At 42.4% G+C, this 18,638-nt stretch overlaps 1 protein-coding gene across 7 annotated transcripts in view; it reads left to right on the top strand.

The window, feature by feature from the left end:
* The window catches only part of DCUN1D3 (defective in cullin neddylation 1 domain containing 3), a 34,534-nt gene extending 21,237 nt beyond the window's left edge, over positions 1-13,297 (top strand). For all 7 annotated transcript variants that reach the window (XM_068566213.1, XM_068566214.1, XM_068523743.1 and 4 more), the window contains 2 exons: positions 9,219-9,754; positions 11,045-13,297. In XM_068566213.1, the coding sequence (XP_068422314.1) occupies positions 9,324-9,754; positions 11,045-11,528 (915 nt within the window). In that variant the 5' untranslated portion in view covers positions 9,219-9,323 and the 3' untranslated portion in view covers positions 11,529-13,297. The remainder of the gene's footprint in view (positions 1-9,218; positions 9,755-11,044) is intronic.
* Positions 13,298-18,638: the final 5,341 nt, after the last annotated feature.

The raw sequence follows: 18,638 nt of genomic DNA, 5'->3' as shown, positions 1-18,638 counted from the left end.
ACCTTAGGATGGGCATTATCTTTTTTGTGTGTGTATGGGACATAGGGGAAGGTTCAGTTTCTTTTGAAAGAATAAATTGGGGAAATGTAGATATAATTGAAACATACCCTTATGATTAATCTCTTCCTGTCCCCCACACCGTACCCCACCCCCATCATTTAACAACACTGTCTTGAAATCCTTGGAGCCAAAATTGTTGGATTTGTCAGTCTTTTGATGTGATTTACAATGAAGCAAATGGTCTCTCTCTTGTTTTCCATCCTCCTTTGGTGGTTTGATATTTTTCCTTAAATATGTCTTAAAGTGCTTTTGGTAAGGTGTTTTTTTTGGCTTTTTTTTTAAGAAATTGAATTAGTTGACACATATTACAAGATGATGTAGATACTCCCAGTACACTCCCATTATATAAGTTGACACTACTTTTTTTGAATTCACATTGAATATTATATATATAATATTTTTTTGCACAGTCTTTGATCTGTTGTTCCACTTCTAGGAATTTATTCTCAGGAAATAATTATAAATGTGCTGAATTTTAGCTGCTATTCTGCTTATTATCCCAATATTGTTTATAATAGTGAGCTATTGGAAGCAAACTAAATGTCCAACAATGAGAGTTTATTTTAAATTGGCAAATTATCAATGAAAGACCTATCTGGCTATTAAATCTGTTTTAACAGAGAGTCTCAACCTTTCTGTAACCCCTCTGCAGTGCAGCACCAAATTTTTGACAGATTGAGTAGTAGGCTATAAATAGTTCATGGGTTATGTGAAGTAGCTGGTGTGTCAGTGGTGACACCAGTACTGCCATTGAATGCTGCTCTTTTAAAAGCATTTGATGAGAGAAGATTTATCTGAAAAAGTATTCAATGGAAAAATTTGCAAAATAGAATGTACAATACAACCCAGTTTTGTTTAAAAGTTCAATGTGTGTAGTATGAACATGCATGTATTACTTAGGTGTGCCATCCATATGTGCTTATATAAAACACTGAAAGGATATACTCCAAAATATTAATTGTAGGTGGTGGGATACTAGGGGACTTTTTTCTCTTTATGCTTCTTCGTATTTTCTAAACTTTACAGAATAACTATGTAATGCTTTTGAATTTGGCAGTGGGTAAGAAAGTCTTAGTGGCCTTAGTTCTCTGACCAGCTTACTGATGGGGTTGAAAACAGATATTCTTTTATTATAGAGATCTTTTTTCTGTCCCTCTTCCTCTTCCCATCTACTGTGCATTAGCAGTCAGCTTCCATCATGGGCCTCTAGGAAAAAACTGATAAATGTGGCCTTAATGAATTTGGATTTTTTTTTTTTTTTTAAAGAATTAGCAAACATCACATTAGTTACCATGTGATGAACCTGAGATCTATTTAGAAGAAATGTGGCTCTAGAAACCACATCTGTACATTTGTGGTCATTCAGGTGCCCCTCTAAGACGTCTGCATGCACTCATTTATCAGCTTTATATTGGGTTCCTTTCTCATCTTTTGACTCATTTCATAGTTTCCTTTATTGCCTTTCTTTTACTTAGATGCAAAGACCAAATCTCAACTCCAGTTAACTATTTTTCAGTCAGTTATTGACTACTGAATTCCTCAGGTGACTGAAAAGTGAACAGTTGATGTGGTAATTGGGTGTTTGAGGACTAATTATCTACAATCTGGTAGACCTCCAGGGTGGCTGGTATCCATATGCTAATTGGAAGCAGAGAAGTGGTGCCTAACCAGTGATTTTACCTTCAGTATGGCCTAATGAGGCTGTATCCTGAAGATAAGGTCCAAGCTAAAACCAGAGATAAAGAGTATAGCATATAGCAGGCATGCCATTTTTATTATGGTACCACAGAGCACAAATCCAAGACAGCCCTCTGATTTTAAACAGGGAAAGTTAGTTAATGAAAAAGCTGGTGCAGAAACAAAAAGAGTGGCCAACGTAGAAATCTGGTGCCCGTTAATGATGCGTACTTTGCAAATAAGTGGACAGTCTGACTTGTCCAGGTCAATAGTGACAGCAAAAATATTCCAAGTGTGGGTCAGTAGAATAATTCAGCTCTTTTTTGGTTGTTTTGAGTCATGTGGGATTAAACATGTAGCAGCTCTGGAACCCAGAGACCAAAAATGCTTGATTCTTTGGTATTTGGAAACTTTATAGTATACGTGTGTGTTGGCTTGGTTGTATTTGGCAAGCAGTATTTGTTCTGGCCAGCCCACACTGACTTCAGTCCTCAGACCTCAGTTGTATATATATCCTTAGTATATCTGAAGTATGCAAGGTAAGGAATGTAAGAACCCTTTAAAAAGAAAAGAAAAATTCTTTTGTACAAAGCTGACTGGTCTTAGTCCTGTGACCTAAGATTATTTTACAGAAATATAACCAATTGGTTTATTTTCTTTTTTAAAAATTTTACCTTTCCTCCCTCCCTCTTTTCCTCCATCCCTCTTTCCGCACTTTTGAGATTGGTTGATGTAGAAAGTCTTGTGTTCCTACCCATCCCTAACTGGAACTGCTGTTTTAGCTTGCTGCTTGCAGTACATTTTAGGACAGAAAGTCTTTTAAAAGCATGAAAATAGCAGACGCGTCTCATTTGCTTTGGCAGAGGAAACAGCTTTTCCTCCCAAGTAGCTCTAGGTAAGACCTAATCTCCAAAGGTGCTCTTGTAAGTCCCAAGTTCCAAATGACAGTAAGCAGAAGACTTTGCATTTTAAAGTACTCCCTCAGTCTTTCCTCCTTGTTATTTTTGCAAGTTTACTTTCTAGGAAGTAGTTTATAAATGGACACCACCCATTTCCCAACTTTTTCTCAGGTCATTCAGCATCTGCAGCTGCCAGTTGGGATCAAGAGGCTCTTGTGGTCTTGCTCTGAGACTCCCTAGGGGGATGGTTTCTGCCAGTACAGCTGCTTCAGCCCCTGGCAGCTGGGTGTCTGGCATATATAGTAAGAAGTAAAATCATGCGCCCAACTAGCTATACAGACTGTTTGGATGGAAGTTGGAAAGATGGGTTTCTTATTGCTTGGTGCTTATTGCACCAACATTCATCAGTGGCTTCTTGCTTCTGAACAGACTCTAGATGGGAACAGAATGGGAGGAGTGGATTGGATCAGTTCCTTCTCTCAAGGAAGTCATCAGAGTAGATCTCAAGTGCCTTGCTGACACTGGATTTTGGTGCCAGCCTTTGCCCCCTGTTTTTTAGCTCCCAGCCAGCTATAACAGTGAGCCAGCTTGCTCTATTTTCCATATGTCAGGGCCTATTCCTGACCCTGCAGAGTTCAAACTAAGATGATTAGGACAGGGAAGCCTGCAAAGACAGTGTAATCTTTCACGTCTTGTTCAGATTGGAGTAGCTCTGCTTTCTCTGTCTTTTTGGACTTCTCATTTTCCCTTGGCTCTAGCAGGCTTGGGCAAGAAGTATGAGAGCTGTTCACTGTGGAGGCAAAATGCCTGTCCTGAGAAGGCTTGCAAATCTAGAACTTCAGCCTCTCTGGATACCAAAATGTGAAGGTAGTCCCAGAATATTAGACTTGGAAGGATTTTAATCATGGGAACACAAACTCAGAGAGGTTAAGAGACTTGTTCAAGGGCACACATTGCTTAGGGAGATCCCAGACCAGAACTGAAGGCTTCCTGGGAGTTTACTGTGTTCCTGTCGACTCAGTACCTCTGGAGTACAATCAGGTGTTGATAATGTATCTTTTCTTCTTGGGCCATCAGCATCTCCTTAGGGGAAGGATATACCCTGGCATATATCATAGCAAAGAACAGTAAGTAGTGAGGCCAGTGATGTAGAATGGTGAGTTTAGAATCACACTGCCTGGATTTGAATCCCTTTTCCTGTATGACCTCAGGCCAAATCCCTTAAACTCTGTTCAGTTTCCCCCTCTGTAAAGTGAAGGTTATATTATCTTCCTCATAGAATTGTAGTGGGTTAAATGTGATAATTCATGTCAGTCTCCTCAATACATACATGTAACTTAAAAGGTATTGCTATTAATAAACATTTTAAAATCCTGTCTCAACTTGGACCAAGCAGATTGGTCCTTTGCCTCCTTCCTTTCCACTTTATGCTTCCAGTCATTGAAGGACCAGAACAAGACTCATATTCTCTGTGAAACTTTCCCATTGAGTTGATTTTGGAGTCTTGACAGACTGGTTTTATTTCCTAGTCCCACTGCTAAGTGGTTAAGAAACCTCAGTTTCCTAATCTGTAAGGGCTCTGACAACCTAGGTTGTTGTGAGGTTTGAAGGTGATGTATATGAAGCATATAGCCCCATGTCCCACAAATACCAGTTTCTCTTCATCAGTCCCTCCACCTTTCTTTCCATAACACTGGTCCACACTCTGCTCTCCTTTCCTGTCTCCATTTGTCTTTGTGTGGTTTAGCCCTTCATGGTCCTTCTGTTCCATAAGAGGTGATTCTGTTTCAGAGGTAGATAGTAAGTCCTAGAAGACAGGGATTTGCCTGATTGTCACTTCATGGAACTGCCTAAGAGAAACAGTTTCCTGATCTCTTCTTCTCTGGCTCTCTGGAGCCAGAGCATCCACTGGGACCACGACCTCTGGGATTGCCCTCGGCCCAGCAGTGCCAGCGCCAGGCCTGGGGCCAGGCAGGCAGCCAAGCCCATCCCCAGGAACAGCAGCTGGGGCTGGCACAGGGAGGAGGGAGGCTGGAAGCTGATGCAGAGAAGGAGTGAGGGAGAGAGGCAAAGTCAGAGCTGAGATTGAAGGAGAAAAGCTGGAGGCTGATCTTAGTCCAGCATAAACTGAGCAGTTACTGTCTTTCAAGTAAACCCCCAAAGCTGTGCATAGAAGTAGGTTTCCTGGTTTGTGGCTTCTTTGCCCCCTTTATTCTTCTTCCTACCTTTCCTTTCTTCCCACCCCTCCTTGTCTCTCACTCCATTTCACTCATTTATGCCACTTTAGCTGCAACAGGAGAGCAGAATCACTTACTGCAAGAACAGGAAAGCTGCTGTGGGCATTTGGGGCGTCAGCATACCTGAACTGCCCCAGGAGACCTGGCCTGGCTGCTGACAAGAGCACTGTTCTAGAAGGGAGGCTTGATTCTGTCACCAACTTTGTGATAATAACAACTGTAATAAAAGCTAACACTTACTGAATACTTTTTATGAGCCAGGTATTGGGCAGAGGATTTTACATGGGTTATCTCATTTACTCTATCCACCAGACCATGAGGTACAACTGTCCCATTAAAGTTACATGCTGATGGTCACAAGTTGGTCCATCACCATGATTCAGATCCAGGTTTGTCTGCTCCTAGAGCTCTTCCTCTTAATTACTCTGCTCCAGTTTCTCCCTTCCTAGATAGTTCGTTGACCTCCGTGTACCTCCATTTCTCTTCCTATGAAATGGGGGTAATTATTTCGTAGAGCTACATTTATATGTAGCTGTTATAATGTACTAACAAATACAAAGTGGTATTCATTAATAATGATGCTCGGTTAGTGAAATTTGGCTCTGGGGTGCCCAGCTTGTGCTGAGGCTATCCACTTCAGAGAGGTGGCAGGAGGACCACTGGGAAGTATAAATGAGTATAAATAAGTAGCAAGTTAGAAATCCTGTCTTTTGCAGATCTACAGAGCTGGAACCTAGTGGAAAGGGAATGGAGTCTGGAACTGGCTGGAAGGTTGTCCCAGGTTAGGGACAGGGAGTGACCAGCAATTCAGAGTATCCATAGCGCACAGCAAATACCCAGCTTGATTTTATTCAGCATCATTCACAAGTCTTAGCCTATGGAGGATCTGATTCCCCCAGGTATTTCTGACCAGTGGTGCATTTGAGCAGGGTCAGTGCTGTAGTTCAAGAGACTGTTTTTGAGCAAGACCCAACTGCATGACTCAAGGCAAGGGTAGGCATCCTGTCTGGGCCTGGGGAAGCCAAAGCCTGGAGCCCATTGTTCAGATGGGACAAACTGGGGCTTCCATCAGGCTAATCAGATACTACTCGGCTGTTAATAATGGCTGTCATATCAAGTGTTTTCTGTGTGGAGGACAGTGTGTGCCAGATACCCTTTATCTGCGTTTCCTGACTGAATCCTTACAACTGCTCTTTGAAGTAGATACCATTTTGCAGGTTGAAGAAATACAGGTTTTGATCAGGGTCAAACATCTGGTGGCAGAGTTGGACTTTAAGAGCTGAAGCTTTTAACCATGCTGGTGGGCTGAAACATCACAGGTTTAAGAACTTTGGACTAATTCTAGTCCCCGCCTCTAGTGAGACTGAACCTAACGGCATCTTGCCTGCCTGCATCACGGTCGTAATGCTTGCCTGGGAGAGGGCAGTGGCTAGGACACCCTTCTTAGCACAGGGCACAGACCATGGTTTTTTTTTTTTTCCCAGTGGCTAATTGTAACACTCGCTGCTCTGTGATTGGTGTGGTGACACTCCTGATCTTGGGACCCATCCATTGGTGGGCTTTCCCGAGGTGATCTGATGTAGGTGGGCTCAGCAGTCCAGCCTAGTGGTGAAAGGTCATGGTTTCTCAAGCCAGACATACCAGGTTCTGCTTGTGATCTTGGGTAATTTTCTTTGTGCCTCAGCTTCCCTGTCTTTAAATGGGGTTGTGGTGAGGATATATGAGTGTTACTGTCCATAAAGTGCTTAACATAGTGCCTGGCATGGTATCAAGCGCTCAGTAATTGATAACTACTATTATTAGCTATTAGCCAACAGCTAGTGGGTCCAGGGAAACTTTCAACTTTAAAACACTTGAAGTGCTGCCACCCTGGGACACACGGCTGAGCACCATGATTGAGCCTGAGAAATCTCTGGGTACAGAACTATTTTCCCAAAGAAAGAGGAGACACAAAAGAAGGGAGCTCATTGGGTAATCAGGGGGCCACACTTACCATCATATCTGAAAATACTTTTTTCTGGCTTGAGACCACAACTTGCTTCAAAGAAAAGGACCAGAATGGAAGAAAGGGATTCAGCTTTCTAGCACTTGCTGATTGATCATCTGTCTAAATTGATTTCCCCCTCCTTTTTTTCATCTGCTGGGCATGTAAAATGCCTTCAGGTTTCAGCTGGTACTGCTGTGCCAGGTCATCAAAGATGCTCTCATGTGGAGGGCTGGTTGGGTAAATGGATTAGGGCCTCTTGGGAGGCCCATCTGTTCTGTCCCTATGTGAAGGCCTTGGCGCCAGGATTTGGAGGAAGCTGATATAATGCAGCATCTGTCCAATGGGGCAGGGGTGAGTAGCCTGGGATAGGTGGGTCAGTAGGAAACCAGGAAATCCTCTTATCCTGCCAGGTACCTGGGCTTCCCTCAGCAGCACGAGCTGAGCAGCAAACCCTGGTGAGTCAGCGTGCCTGGGAATTAGAGTTGCCAGTCTGTGAGCATGTGGGATTTGTGTAAGTTTGGGCCTTTTGTTTCTTTCAGCATTTTAGTCTTTAGAGACACAAATCTGGAAACCAGACCCTCCACATGGTATAGTCCTGCTTGTTTTGAGATAATTCAGCTTGAACAACAGTTGCTTCCCTTGTATGCTGGTCTTCTAAGAATTAACCCCTTACCTTTTAAAATTGTAACAAGTTGTGCTTATGGCTTACTAGCTATATTCTAAAAGCATAAAAAGGCTTTAAAAAACTTACTTGGGTCTGTCATTTTCCACACCAAAACCCTTCTAAGGGTTTCAGCGTGTTTTTGAAACCTAAGTGAAACTGCGAGTCTTTTTTTAAGGGCGTGTATAATCACGTCTGTCATGTATTCTCTTTGAAGGTGGACAATGGGACACACCCCAATACAGTGTGATTCCAGTAAACTACAGGAATGATTCTGGTCTTCATTTTAAACTTGTACGCTCAGAACATACCCTTAGAATTCCTTTTGAAGATAACTCTGAATTTATCCAAGCACTATTTGGAGGAAGCTAAAGTTCTTTAGGTAAAGTTTAAAGCTCCAGCCTTCCATTAAAAGCACCCTTCTGCCCCACTGCCAGTCTCCTTAGAGCTTTGAATTTGGATTGTGGAGGTCCCTGACCCTAGAGCTGGAGAGGCATGGGACTGACATTGATTTGGTCTGCTTTCCCGACTATACTTCTGGCTCCTGGTCTAAATTTCTATCAACATTATAATTTCAGAGGCTGCAGTTATTATAGCAGGTAGCAAACTTTTATAAGTACTAAATTTTAGATGGATCTTCTAGCGGACTAGTTGAAGGTAAGAATAAGAGTCTGAGTAGATAGAGTCTTCAGAGAAATCACCTCATCCCTGGCCCAGAAATTTCTAGCAATTCTTTAAAAACCACTTTTTCGTTACTTAATAAATAAACCACTGTGATGTTTGTTATGTATCAGTGCAGACTTTTTTCATCTAGCAGTTATTCTATCATTTAGAGACTGTATTTGGGTAAATCAGCCCTTCTTTTAAAATGGAGACGCTATCTTGGAAGACTAAGCCTGCAGGCCCTACAGGACATTCACATTTAGTGTGAACTTGACTTTCCTCTACATACCACCTTGCTGGGGGCGGGGATGGGGGTTAGAAAAGAAGCTCAGCGATTGGGACCCTTGGCGTGGAGAACAGTCTTGGTGGATGGCTCCCATAGGTGGATAGAGGAAGGGTGGAGAAAGGGCATTTCACCTACTGTGCGGGTGGGTCCCAGAAAGGAATTTGAAGAAATCAAGACAAATTTTACTTTGTTATTTGGCTAGGACTCTGCCGTTAGTCTTGACTCTGCAAATTCTTTATCTCATCTTTAGGCCATTATGAAACTATATAGTTGTTTTGGATGTGGCTACCCCTTCTTCCTACTCATCCTACTTAAAAAGAACATCTGAGAATTTTGACATTAGAGACTAGAAGATGAACCTTTTATTTGTACCTTCTGGGTTAATACAGGTCCAAATAACTTTCTTATGTGATGGCAAGTTGGCAAGACAAATTTCCTTTGGAATATTTCTGGCAGAACCATAGTCTTCCTTGATGCATTCTGCACATGAATCAACTTCTTTGTGATCTATGTTACCTTAAGAATTTTAGGAATTTTCCTTATTGGTTCTCCATATGTGCTCTAACCACTGCATTTCCAAGGTGAAGGTATGGGCTTGCGAGGGAGGTGATGATGAACTTGGGGAATTTCCCCTGGTTCATGGTTAGCTCATTGAAACAGAGTGGTGTTCCAGTGTGCAGTCCCTGGAGGGAAGCTTGCATACTCTGTCTCCCTGTCCAGCAGTGATTGCTTTCTAATTTCATTCCAGGTTGGCTGGCTCCTCTGGCTAATGGCATGTTGAGGCACGTGGGCCAGTGGCAACAAGGGCATCCAATCCAGAGGGGGCCACTCTAGAGGCCAGGCCACCAGCATCATGGGCCAGTGTGTCACCAAGTGCAAGAATCCCTCATCAACTCTGGGTAGCAAGAATGGAGACCGTGACCCCAGCAGCAAGTCACACGGGAGGCGGGGTGCAGGCCACCGTGAGGAACAGCTGCCAGCCTGTGGCAAGCCAGGTGGGGATATCCTTGTCAATGGGACCAAGAAGGCAGAGGCTGCTACTGAGACCTGCCAGCTGCCAACATCCTCAGGAGATGCTGGGAGGGAGCCCAGGTCAAATGCCGAGGAGTCTTCCTTGCAGAGGTTGGAAGAACTGTTCAGGCGCTATAAGGATGAGCGGGAGGATGCAATTTTGGAGGAAGGCATGGAGCGCTTTTGCAATGACCTATGTGTGGACCCCACGGAATTTCGAGTGCTGCTCTTGGCTTGGAAGTTCCAGGCTGCTACCATGTGCAAATTCACCAGGTTAGTCACAAATACTTCATGTCACCAGGTGATCAGAGGAGGAAAGAGAGCACCATTGAGCAGTGGTGCCCAGCTAGGATAGAACTGGGTTGGCTTCATAGGGTTTTGGGTAAATCTTATTTTCTTTTTCTGACCAATTTCTCTAAAGCTATTCAGCCTCTGAAGAACTGGGCAGCAACCCTCCTTGCCTGAAGTTAAATGAGGAATAATCCATGTTGCCAAGCTGCTGCCCCACCCCACTGCTGTTTGACTTTTATCTTTTCTTTCACTCCTGTACTTGTCAATTCACTCACTTCCTCACTTGGCATTTATTGTACACCTATCATGTGTTAGGCATTGAGTGCCAGTATAGTGAGTGCCACTGGGGATGTGCTTCAGTAACTGCATGAAGCCAGTTGCCCCTTCTAGCTCTCCGCACATTACCCTTAGCCAGCCTATGCGCCAACAAGGACAGCTGGCCCTAGTTATCAACCAGTAGTTGTGTACATTGTCATGGTCATGCATCCCTGTAGAGGTTGTTTGTGGGAGACAACATGGCAGGGTCACTGCAAGGTGTGGTTTCCAGAGCACTGGGTTATAAGAAAGTAAGAAGAATTGACTTTGAGAATCCCTCGATAAAATTTTTAGTCCCTGGGTAGGTTACTCGACAGACCTCAGACGTTCTATCTTCAGCAGTTGCAGAAATCTCCGAGAAGATGATCAATGTGAGACCATGTTGTAAACTAAAAGTGTTATATAGATGTTAAAAATACATACTCAATTTTTGTTTTTTAATAACAGAACTTTGATCTCTGGTGGCAGAGTTACCCAGGTTCATCCAGAATCTTTGGCTCCAAAAATTTCCCTTGGCAGTCACCAAAAATATTCCAAAAACAAACAACCCCTAGAGAATCAAAAGGAAAACAGGAAGAGACTCCCCATCTTGGAGGAGAGTCTACAGCTTAATCACTGTTGCAGAATGGGAAACAGAGCATGGAGCAGGAGACTTTGAGTTTAGCTTTGGAAAGATGAATAGATGAATGAATGAACCATCATCAGCTGTCTACCATGTGCCAGGCACTATTAGAAGCAGCTGACATATTAACTTGTTTAGTCCTCACCAGAACCCTATGAAGTAAGGTAGTTTTCTCACCATTTGGCAGATGAAGAAATAGGACTACAGTTAGCGGAGGAGTTGGCATTCAAATCCAGACAGCCTCACAGCTACCCTCTTAATTATGATACTATATTGCCTCTCAGTAAATGATACCGCTTACAATTATTAATTGTGCCCCCTCCTTCCTGTTGCAGGAAGGAGTTTTTTGATGGCTGCAAAGCAATAAGTGCAGACAGCATTGATGGGATCTGTGCACGGTTCCCTAGCCTCTTAACAGAAGCCAAACAAGAGGATAAATTCAAGGATCTCTACCGGTTTACATTTCAGTTCGGCCTGGACTCTGAAGAAGGGCAGCGGTCACTGCATCGGGAAATAGCCATTGCCCTGTGGAAACTAGTCTTTACCCAGAACAATCCTCCAGTATTGGACCAGTGGCTAAACTTCCTAACAGAGAATCCCTCGGGGATCAAGGGCATCTCCAGGGACACTTGGAACATGTTCCTTAACTTCACTCAGGTGATTGGCCCTGACCTCAGCAACTACAGTGAAGATGAGGCCTGGCCAAGTCTCTTTGATACCTTTGTGGAGTGGGAAATGGAGCGAAGGAAAAGAGAAGGGGAAGGGAGAGGTGCACTCAGCTCAGGGCCCGAGGGCTTATGTCCCGAGGAGCAGACTTAGTGGCTCTGTCTCAGGAGCAGCAGCAAGGATCTGCCCGCTGCCCTGCAGCCAACCAAGGAATTGGACCTTTCTGGAAATTACTGAAGATCCGGATATTTTCTACTTTACACCTTTCTCTGCCTTGTATCTGAAAGGGCTCTAAAATGCTGTATCATGTTTTAGGCACTTTCTTCACTTTTTGGTTATTTTGGTTATTTCTTTTTTGGGGGGAGGGTCCCCCAAAATATTTGAACCTGGCTACATGTTGTGTATCTTTTTTTTTTTTTTTTGAAGCCTTCAGATAGAATAAGCCTGCCACTTCTTGCACAAATTAGATTTTTTGGGGGGGTGGGGGAGGGTGTAGAGCCCGGAGCGGGGGAATGGGACAGTTAGGTTGAATTATCATTACAAAACGATACAGTGCCAGATCTCAGTTTTGCATATTCTTGTTTTTCAGGGCAGGTCTGTACTGTGTGTAGTGCTGTTTACATCGTTGAATTTAGGTTGTAATAATTATTTTTAAAGATTTACACAGAGTTGAATAGCAGTGTTAACTGTTAACCACATTGCATTAATTCCCAGGCGATTTAAAGCTCTTGGAGAGCCAAGGCCAGCCAAGAGCATTTGTAGTCTGGTGACAACCCCCTTTTAAGCTAATTTATCTGAAACCCTTATTTTCCTCACTTCTTGCTCATTCCTTCTTTGACCTATTGCATTTCATGTTGAGTTTATCCATCAACATGCTGCACCTGTCAGTCAAGTGAGCGGTTTTTTTAGAACACATTGTACTGAGAACCACTTAAGCATTGAATGCAGAGAAAGCAGTGCTACCTCAGTTTTGCTGGAAGTAGACTTTGATAGTTTTCTTTCTTTGATGAACTTTCTGTATTTTCACGTTGTAAGTGGAAATACTTTTTTTTTTTCATTTGCCTTGGAGCCAAAGTTTCTGTTCCTGGTGGTCAGAAAACTGCCTGCCGGCCAACTGACTTGAAGGAAAACTGTGGTATGGAGCTCTGCTTGAATTTTTTTTTTTTTTTTTTTAAATTGAGTATCATCAGCTTACTTGTCTGGCAAGTGCAGAAGCCTGGGCTGGCTTGAACTCTGCCAAACAAATATAAAAATGTATTTAATAGTTAAAACGTGTGCCCTTTCCCTTCTTGCTGCACCCATGTTGTCACTTAACCCCCAGAAGTTATTTATTTTCTTCTTTGTTAATGTCAGGCTCATTTGGGGTAATGTGATGACTGTTTAGGTTTACATGGCCCACCTCTCCTTTTCCTACCCCCAAATATGTATATATACATATATAAGATATGTATATATTTTACCTATATAAAATATATATATATACACATATATGTATCTATATTTCTTTGTTTCTTTGCCTGCTAAAACTGGCTATAAAAGGGAGCCTTCAATATATATAGTATAAGAAGAGTGCCAGGGAACATCATAATGGAGGCTTTTGAATCAGAATTTGGACCATTTTCATTAAAGAGAAGATTAATTTTCTCAGCCTTTTCCTCACAAGAGGGAGTCCCAGTTCCCCAGACTCCTCTGCGTGCTCGCTCCATAAGGCCAACTTTGGCCAAACTGCCACACAGGAGCTGACTCTGGTCCTACCTGGTTTCAGTAGAGGGTCCTCTTGTTATTTTTCCATTAAAAAAAAAAAGTGTCCTCATAAAACTGTACTGGAAGGGTGGGTGGCAGGAACTTGTACTGTTCAGCTTCCAACACTTTGGAACAGATTGAAAAGGGAATCTTTTAAATAAAAAAATATTTACACTCTTGAGGTAATGAAGAGTTTGTCTATTAAACATTTGGAGTTTTCTCCCCCAACTTACCCCCATCTCCCTCCCAGGTATATGTTTCTCAGCCTGGGCAGGAATCAGTTATTTTGAGTTCCTTTATTAGTAGCCTATGGCTCTGGGCTCCCATATTTACAAAAATGATTTAAGGAGTTTCTGCAGTCGATGTTTTTCTAAAATTGGTATTGACAATAGGGAACATATTTGAAGTTAGATTTTCTTTTTTGAATCCTAACCCTGACAGTTGCCCCTTCTTAGAGGGATGGATGGGAAACTTTAAAGTCAGCCACAGTAGGTTGGCAGTACTGCTGGAAAGCTGACGAGGGTCCCAGTCCAGATGTCTGGCTTTGTTCTAGCCTAAGACACAAGATCCCTGTATAAAGAGTTTCTAGAGGTCCTAGCAGGTTCTGTGGCTCAACTGTAGTCAGGGCACCTAGACTGAGGTGTTAACAAGACTGCCTTTTCATCCAGTCAGTGTGCAACCCCCAGTTTTTCCCAATTCTGGATTGGGTAGAGGTTGAATAAGGGTAAAGGCAGGCTGCTCCTAGCCAGGTAAGGCTTTTTCTGTCTCAGATCAGAAGGGTGTATGGAGAGAAGGGCACAAAAGAGGTAGATGCTGAATATCCTGAGGACTCTGGAGGAACCGGATTCTTTCCCCAGCCTGTAAGAAGGCATGATTCCATGCATTAGGTGTGCTATGATGGGTGGTTTTTTGTTTTAATTCAGCTCTTCAGCTTCCTCAACAAAAGAACCATTAAAAAAATTATTTTGGGTTATATATTTAATGGTCTATTTGTTGCAAAAATGCAAATTAGAAGCCTGAAAAGGGAATGGTCAGGGAGGGAGTTTCCTTCCAGGTTTGAGTTCTTAATGCAAGGAATTCAAGCTTCTGCAGTAGCCTGGGCCAATGCTTAACTTTCTCATGAAAAGCAGTTTTCTGCAAAGGGATCCAAGGTAGTGTGTGTGTGTAGGGTTTGCAGTTGCACTTGTGGGAAATAAAAGGTCCCTGTTCTTCTTCACCTAGAGATAGGTTTGCTGCTTAATGAGTGAGCAGTAATTGTGTTGCACAGGTCAATGCATGCCCCTCAAGTAAGCCAGTGCACCCTTCACTTTAACAATATGACACCAGAGTGGTGTGGTGGTGTGGAGAGGGGCAGGATGTGGATGCCATTTTGAAAATAGGCAAATATCAGAGTGGCCACAACAAACTGAATATGTTGGGAAATTGCTTGATTTTTGGCAGTGGTTTTGTGTGTGAGCTTCTGTGGTATTTCTTTAGCAATTGATTAGAAAGCTGTATGAGATGAAGTGTGCTTCATTGAACTGCTCTTCCCCTATCCCTGCCAAATTTGAATGTATCATTCTTAGCCCTGCCTCCTGTAATGACACTTTGCTATGCTTCAGCTAGTTGTCTCAGCAGTTCTCCCTGCCAGATGTGCTCACATGTGTGAGTTGGGTCCAAGATCCCATTTCTACCCTTCTGATAAGAAAAAAAATCTAGAGCTGGGTAAAGATCCAAATTTCAACCAAGCCCTCAGGCCCAAGGAAATCCAATAGAAAACGTACAAGGCAGTGTTTTCAAAATTAAATTTCCCTAAGGAAGGCACAAACTAGCCTTCTTGGAAAGGAAGAAAGATTAAGCCACACATTATTTTTGGTCTTTTAAACAGTACGGATCTCCCAAGGACTGGTGGCAAAATTCAGTCCTCAGTGCTGGAGCCTGCAGGGTGTGGGACTCCACAGTTCACACGATGGCCTCATATACTATACCATGCCAAATTTAAACAACGGTAGGAAATTACTGGGATAAGGACCTGGTATAAGTTTAAAAAACAAAACAGAAGATCTGTATTTAGGACTGTGTTTGGTTTGCCGCATTTAAAGTAAAGTCTTCAGTGCAGTGAAGCCCAAAGGTAGACCCAATTACACAATTATAAGGGCTGGAAGAAAGCTGCTGTTTTGCCGTAGTAGCCCGCTTTGCCATATCTGTCTTATGTTTGGTTAGTGATGACCTGAACATCTTGGTAATTGACAGGGTCTTCCTTGGGGGACTCCAGCAGTATCTTGTTTAAAGAAGATGGACTAAAAGGACTATTAAGTCATTAAAGTGTTAATTGGGACTCATTTGAGAACACATGACATTGATCTTCCTCTTAATCCACAGTCTGTTTTCTGATTCATATAGAGGGGTTCCCACCCACTTCCCCTTCAGAGTTTACTCCTTTGCTAAGCTGTAATTATAGCATATATCCAGGTTCACCTTGACTGGCACTGCCTTACAGTGAGGATCTGCAGGTGTTTTTCCTCATTGAAAGACAAAATTGAGTAACCAACAGATTCTGCTTCTGATTCAGGTGCTAGGGCATCACATCCTCCTCCCTATTTCTCTTCTTGGAAACTGAGCCTGCTCTTCCACCACCCACCTTCCCTAGTAGAAACTTTCAACACAAATCTTGGATATTGCCAAAGGAAGCCATTCAGCAGCTGCTGTGGTTTTATTCCCAACACACATTTATTCTGGCAGAAGTGTCTACCCTCTGACCCTGGTCCCAGCCCCCGAGTCTGTTATTAATTGCTCTTACCTGTTGCACTAATGAATATGATTCTAGGTTTCAAAGGGGGAATTTGAAGCAATAGGCAAATGGGGCTTGGATAAATTGGTCCTACAAATAAGATACCCTGCCTTAACCCGCTGAGGTGATGAGTCCACTACTCACGTGACCCTCCACCTTTGTGGATTCCTCTTGGTTTGTGACCAGTGTGTTTGTTTCTTGAAGTTGTACAAATTTGTTGACAAAAGTCAATACTTTGATTTTTATTCTCTGCACTGTTGCACTCTCCAAATGGCTCCTTGAATATTTTTATTAACTTGTTACACACATTATTGTCACTTTTTTACTTGGAAGGTAACCTGCTGTTGGACTTAATAAATTTGTTTACTTGACTATTGACAATTCTGCAAAAAACAAAAACAAAAAAACAGTGACTTCATTCTGGGGTGAGCTTTACCCACCAGGAGCCTCTTCCACCAACATACTGGATGGCAAATCCTGTGCTTTGTAAAATAATCCAGATGGTACAGGATCCCCAGCTACAAACATGGATTGTTGACCTCCCACTCACCAAGCTTAATGGCTTTTGGAGTCCCAGGACTTGTAGGCAAGAAGCAAATGAGTCCTCACAGGGCCACTACCTAAACAGTCTTACCTTAGCAGCTGACGTCAATTCCCTTGAAGAATAAAAAGTGAACACTGTTCTAAGTGGTTGGCTCCTACATCTATTAGGTTGGCAGTGATTAAGGCAAAGGAGGCAAGATGAAAACTGTCAAGTGCTACTGCTCTGTGACCTTTGGCAAGTTAAATTCTGCGTTTCCTTTTAGTTATCTGCAAAATCAAGAGACTTACTTCTATCAGCGATGATAGGATTTAGAAGAACTTCTGTGATTTATAAAGCACCTAAGACACATAAGTTTAAGGTTTCCAAAAGGCTGTTAGGTGAGTAACGCAGGGAATCCAGAGAAGAAGGTTGGCATGGTCACACACAACCCTTCACAAGTCACTGCCCCTCTTGGGGGCTCAACTTCCCGCTGTGCCAAATTGGGAGGATGGGGGGCTTAGACTACCATGATCCCTGATGGCTCCATCTGGCTCTTACATTCCGGAAGTCTAATTGTGGTACATCTTAGCTTCCTTTAATTGTATTTTCTGTCTAGTTATTGTTTATGCTCAGGAAAGCTATTGGCTAGCCATCTTAAAGGCCAAGTAGGGCCTTTGATGCAGGCCCTAGTGGCCTTCCCAAAGATTCCCGGCCAGCCTCATATAGGTATCTCCTAAAAATAAGTACAGTGGTGGCATGAGATGTGCTTTTATTTTTCTTTTCAGTTGGAAAGGGCTTAGGAGTCATGACTACCTCCTCTTTCTAGCTAGGAGAGGGTTATAAGGTTTCCTCAATGAACTGGAATTTTTCTTTTCTTCTCATATTACCAAGGTCAGCATCAGATGGAGGCTGGAAGGAAATCTAGGGGGTGACTTTTTCCTCACTTAAAAAAGTAAACCTTCAAAACATGTACTTATTTTCCCAGTTGGCTCTTGGGCTTGTGTCTTTTTTGGCTCTTCTGAGTTAACTGAGCCCAGCCAAGGCCTTACAAATAGAGGTGTGGGGAATAATAAAGTGAAGTTTACTGATTTGGGTGCTTATATAGAACATGGAGCTATTCAAAGTGTTGTCATGGTGCTGTATGGCTAAAATCCAATTTTTGACTAGATGAGGGATAAGCAATTAATTCACACTATCACCAGATAAGCATAACAGTATGTGGAATGGTATACTGAAGGTAGCGCTGAGGGTTCAGAGGAGAACAGTAGTCAACTCAGCACTGGCCTCTTCCTTCCTCCCAAATCCAGCTGCCAAAGCACATGGCTGGGTTAGCTCTGGAAGTCATTCTTTAGCTCTGGATTTTGACCTAGGTCCTAAAGAGTTAGTCTGCCTGGGAAGTTAAGGCAAGAGAGCCAGCCTAACCTCTCCCACTTCCTTTCCTTTGCTATGACTTCCAAGGATGCCCTGTCTTATGAAAGCCATAAGGCTCTTATGTGGGTTTAACATTCTTCCTATGTAATGTTCCAACCTTGATTCTCTTCTTACCTTAGGGGTGCTAAGAAAGTCGTAGTGGAATATGGCAGCAATGCAGGAAGCAGCAGAGCACCTAACTCTGCATAGTGTTCTTTAATCCATGCTGATGAGGACTCTGTGGGCCCATGTTTATCTGGGGTGGTGCTGCTGAAATTGCTAGTTTATTACAATACAGAGCTACAAAATAAAATGGTACTAGTGTTAAGACAAGACAGAAGAACACATAGACACAAGGCTCTTGTATACACAGACTTACATAATAAATAATGCAGCCTCCTTTACTGAGTAAAGATAGATAATTGGATAAAATCTAAATATTTGGGGGAAAGTTACATATGTCAAAATAAGTTCCAGGAGGAATAAGGTATATGTGTAAAAAATCATTAAAAAAAACAATATATGTATGTAATATATATTATCAATGAGTATTAAGTTGATCTCTGGATCAGTCAAAATGTTTTAAGCATAAAAGCAAATAGAAAAAAATGAAAGACAAGAACAAACTTCTAATACTTACTACCTTAAAAAACTAGAAACAGTTTTGCAATAATTGACAAATGGACACTATACTTAATGTGTAAAGAGACCTTAAAAATTCAGAATGGAAAATTCATTATGGAAAAGACAACAGAAACATGAGCAAAGGATACGGACAACTCTCTAAAGAAAAACAGTTGGCCAAAACCTTCTGGAA

This window comes from Eschrichtius robustus, chromosome 16 (assembly GCF_028021215.1).
Source record: "Eschrichtius robustus isolate mEscRob2 chromosome 16, mEscRob2.pri, whole genome shotgun sequence".
Classification (NCBI taxonomy): Eukaryota; Metazoa; Chordata; class Mammalia; order Artiodactyla; family Eschrichtiidae; genus Eschrichtius; species Eschrichtius robustus.
This window is presented reverse-complemented; position numbering and strand designations above follow the sequence as displayed.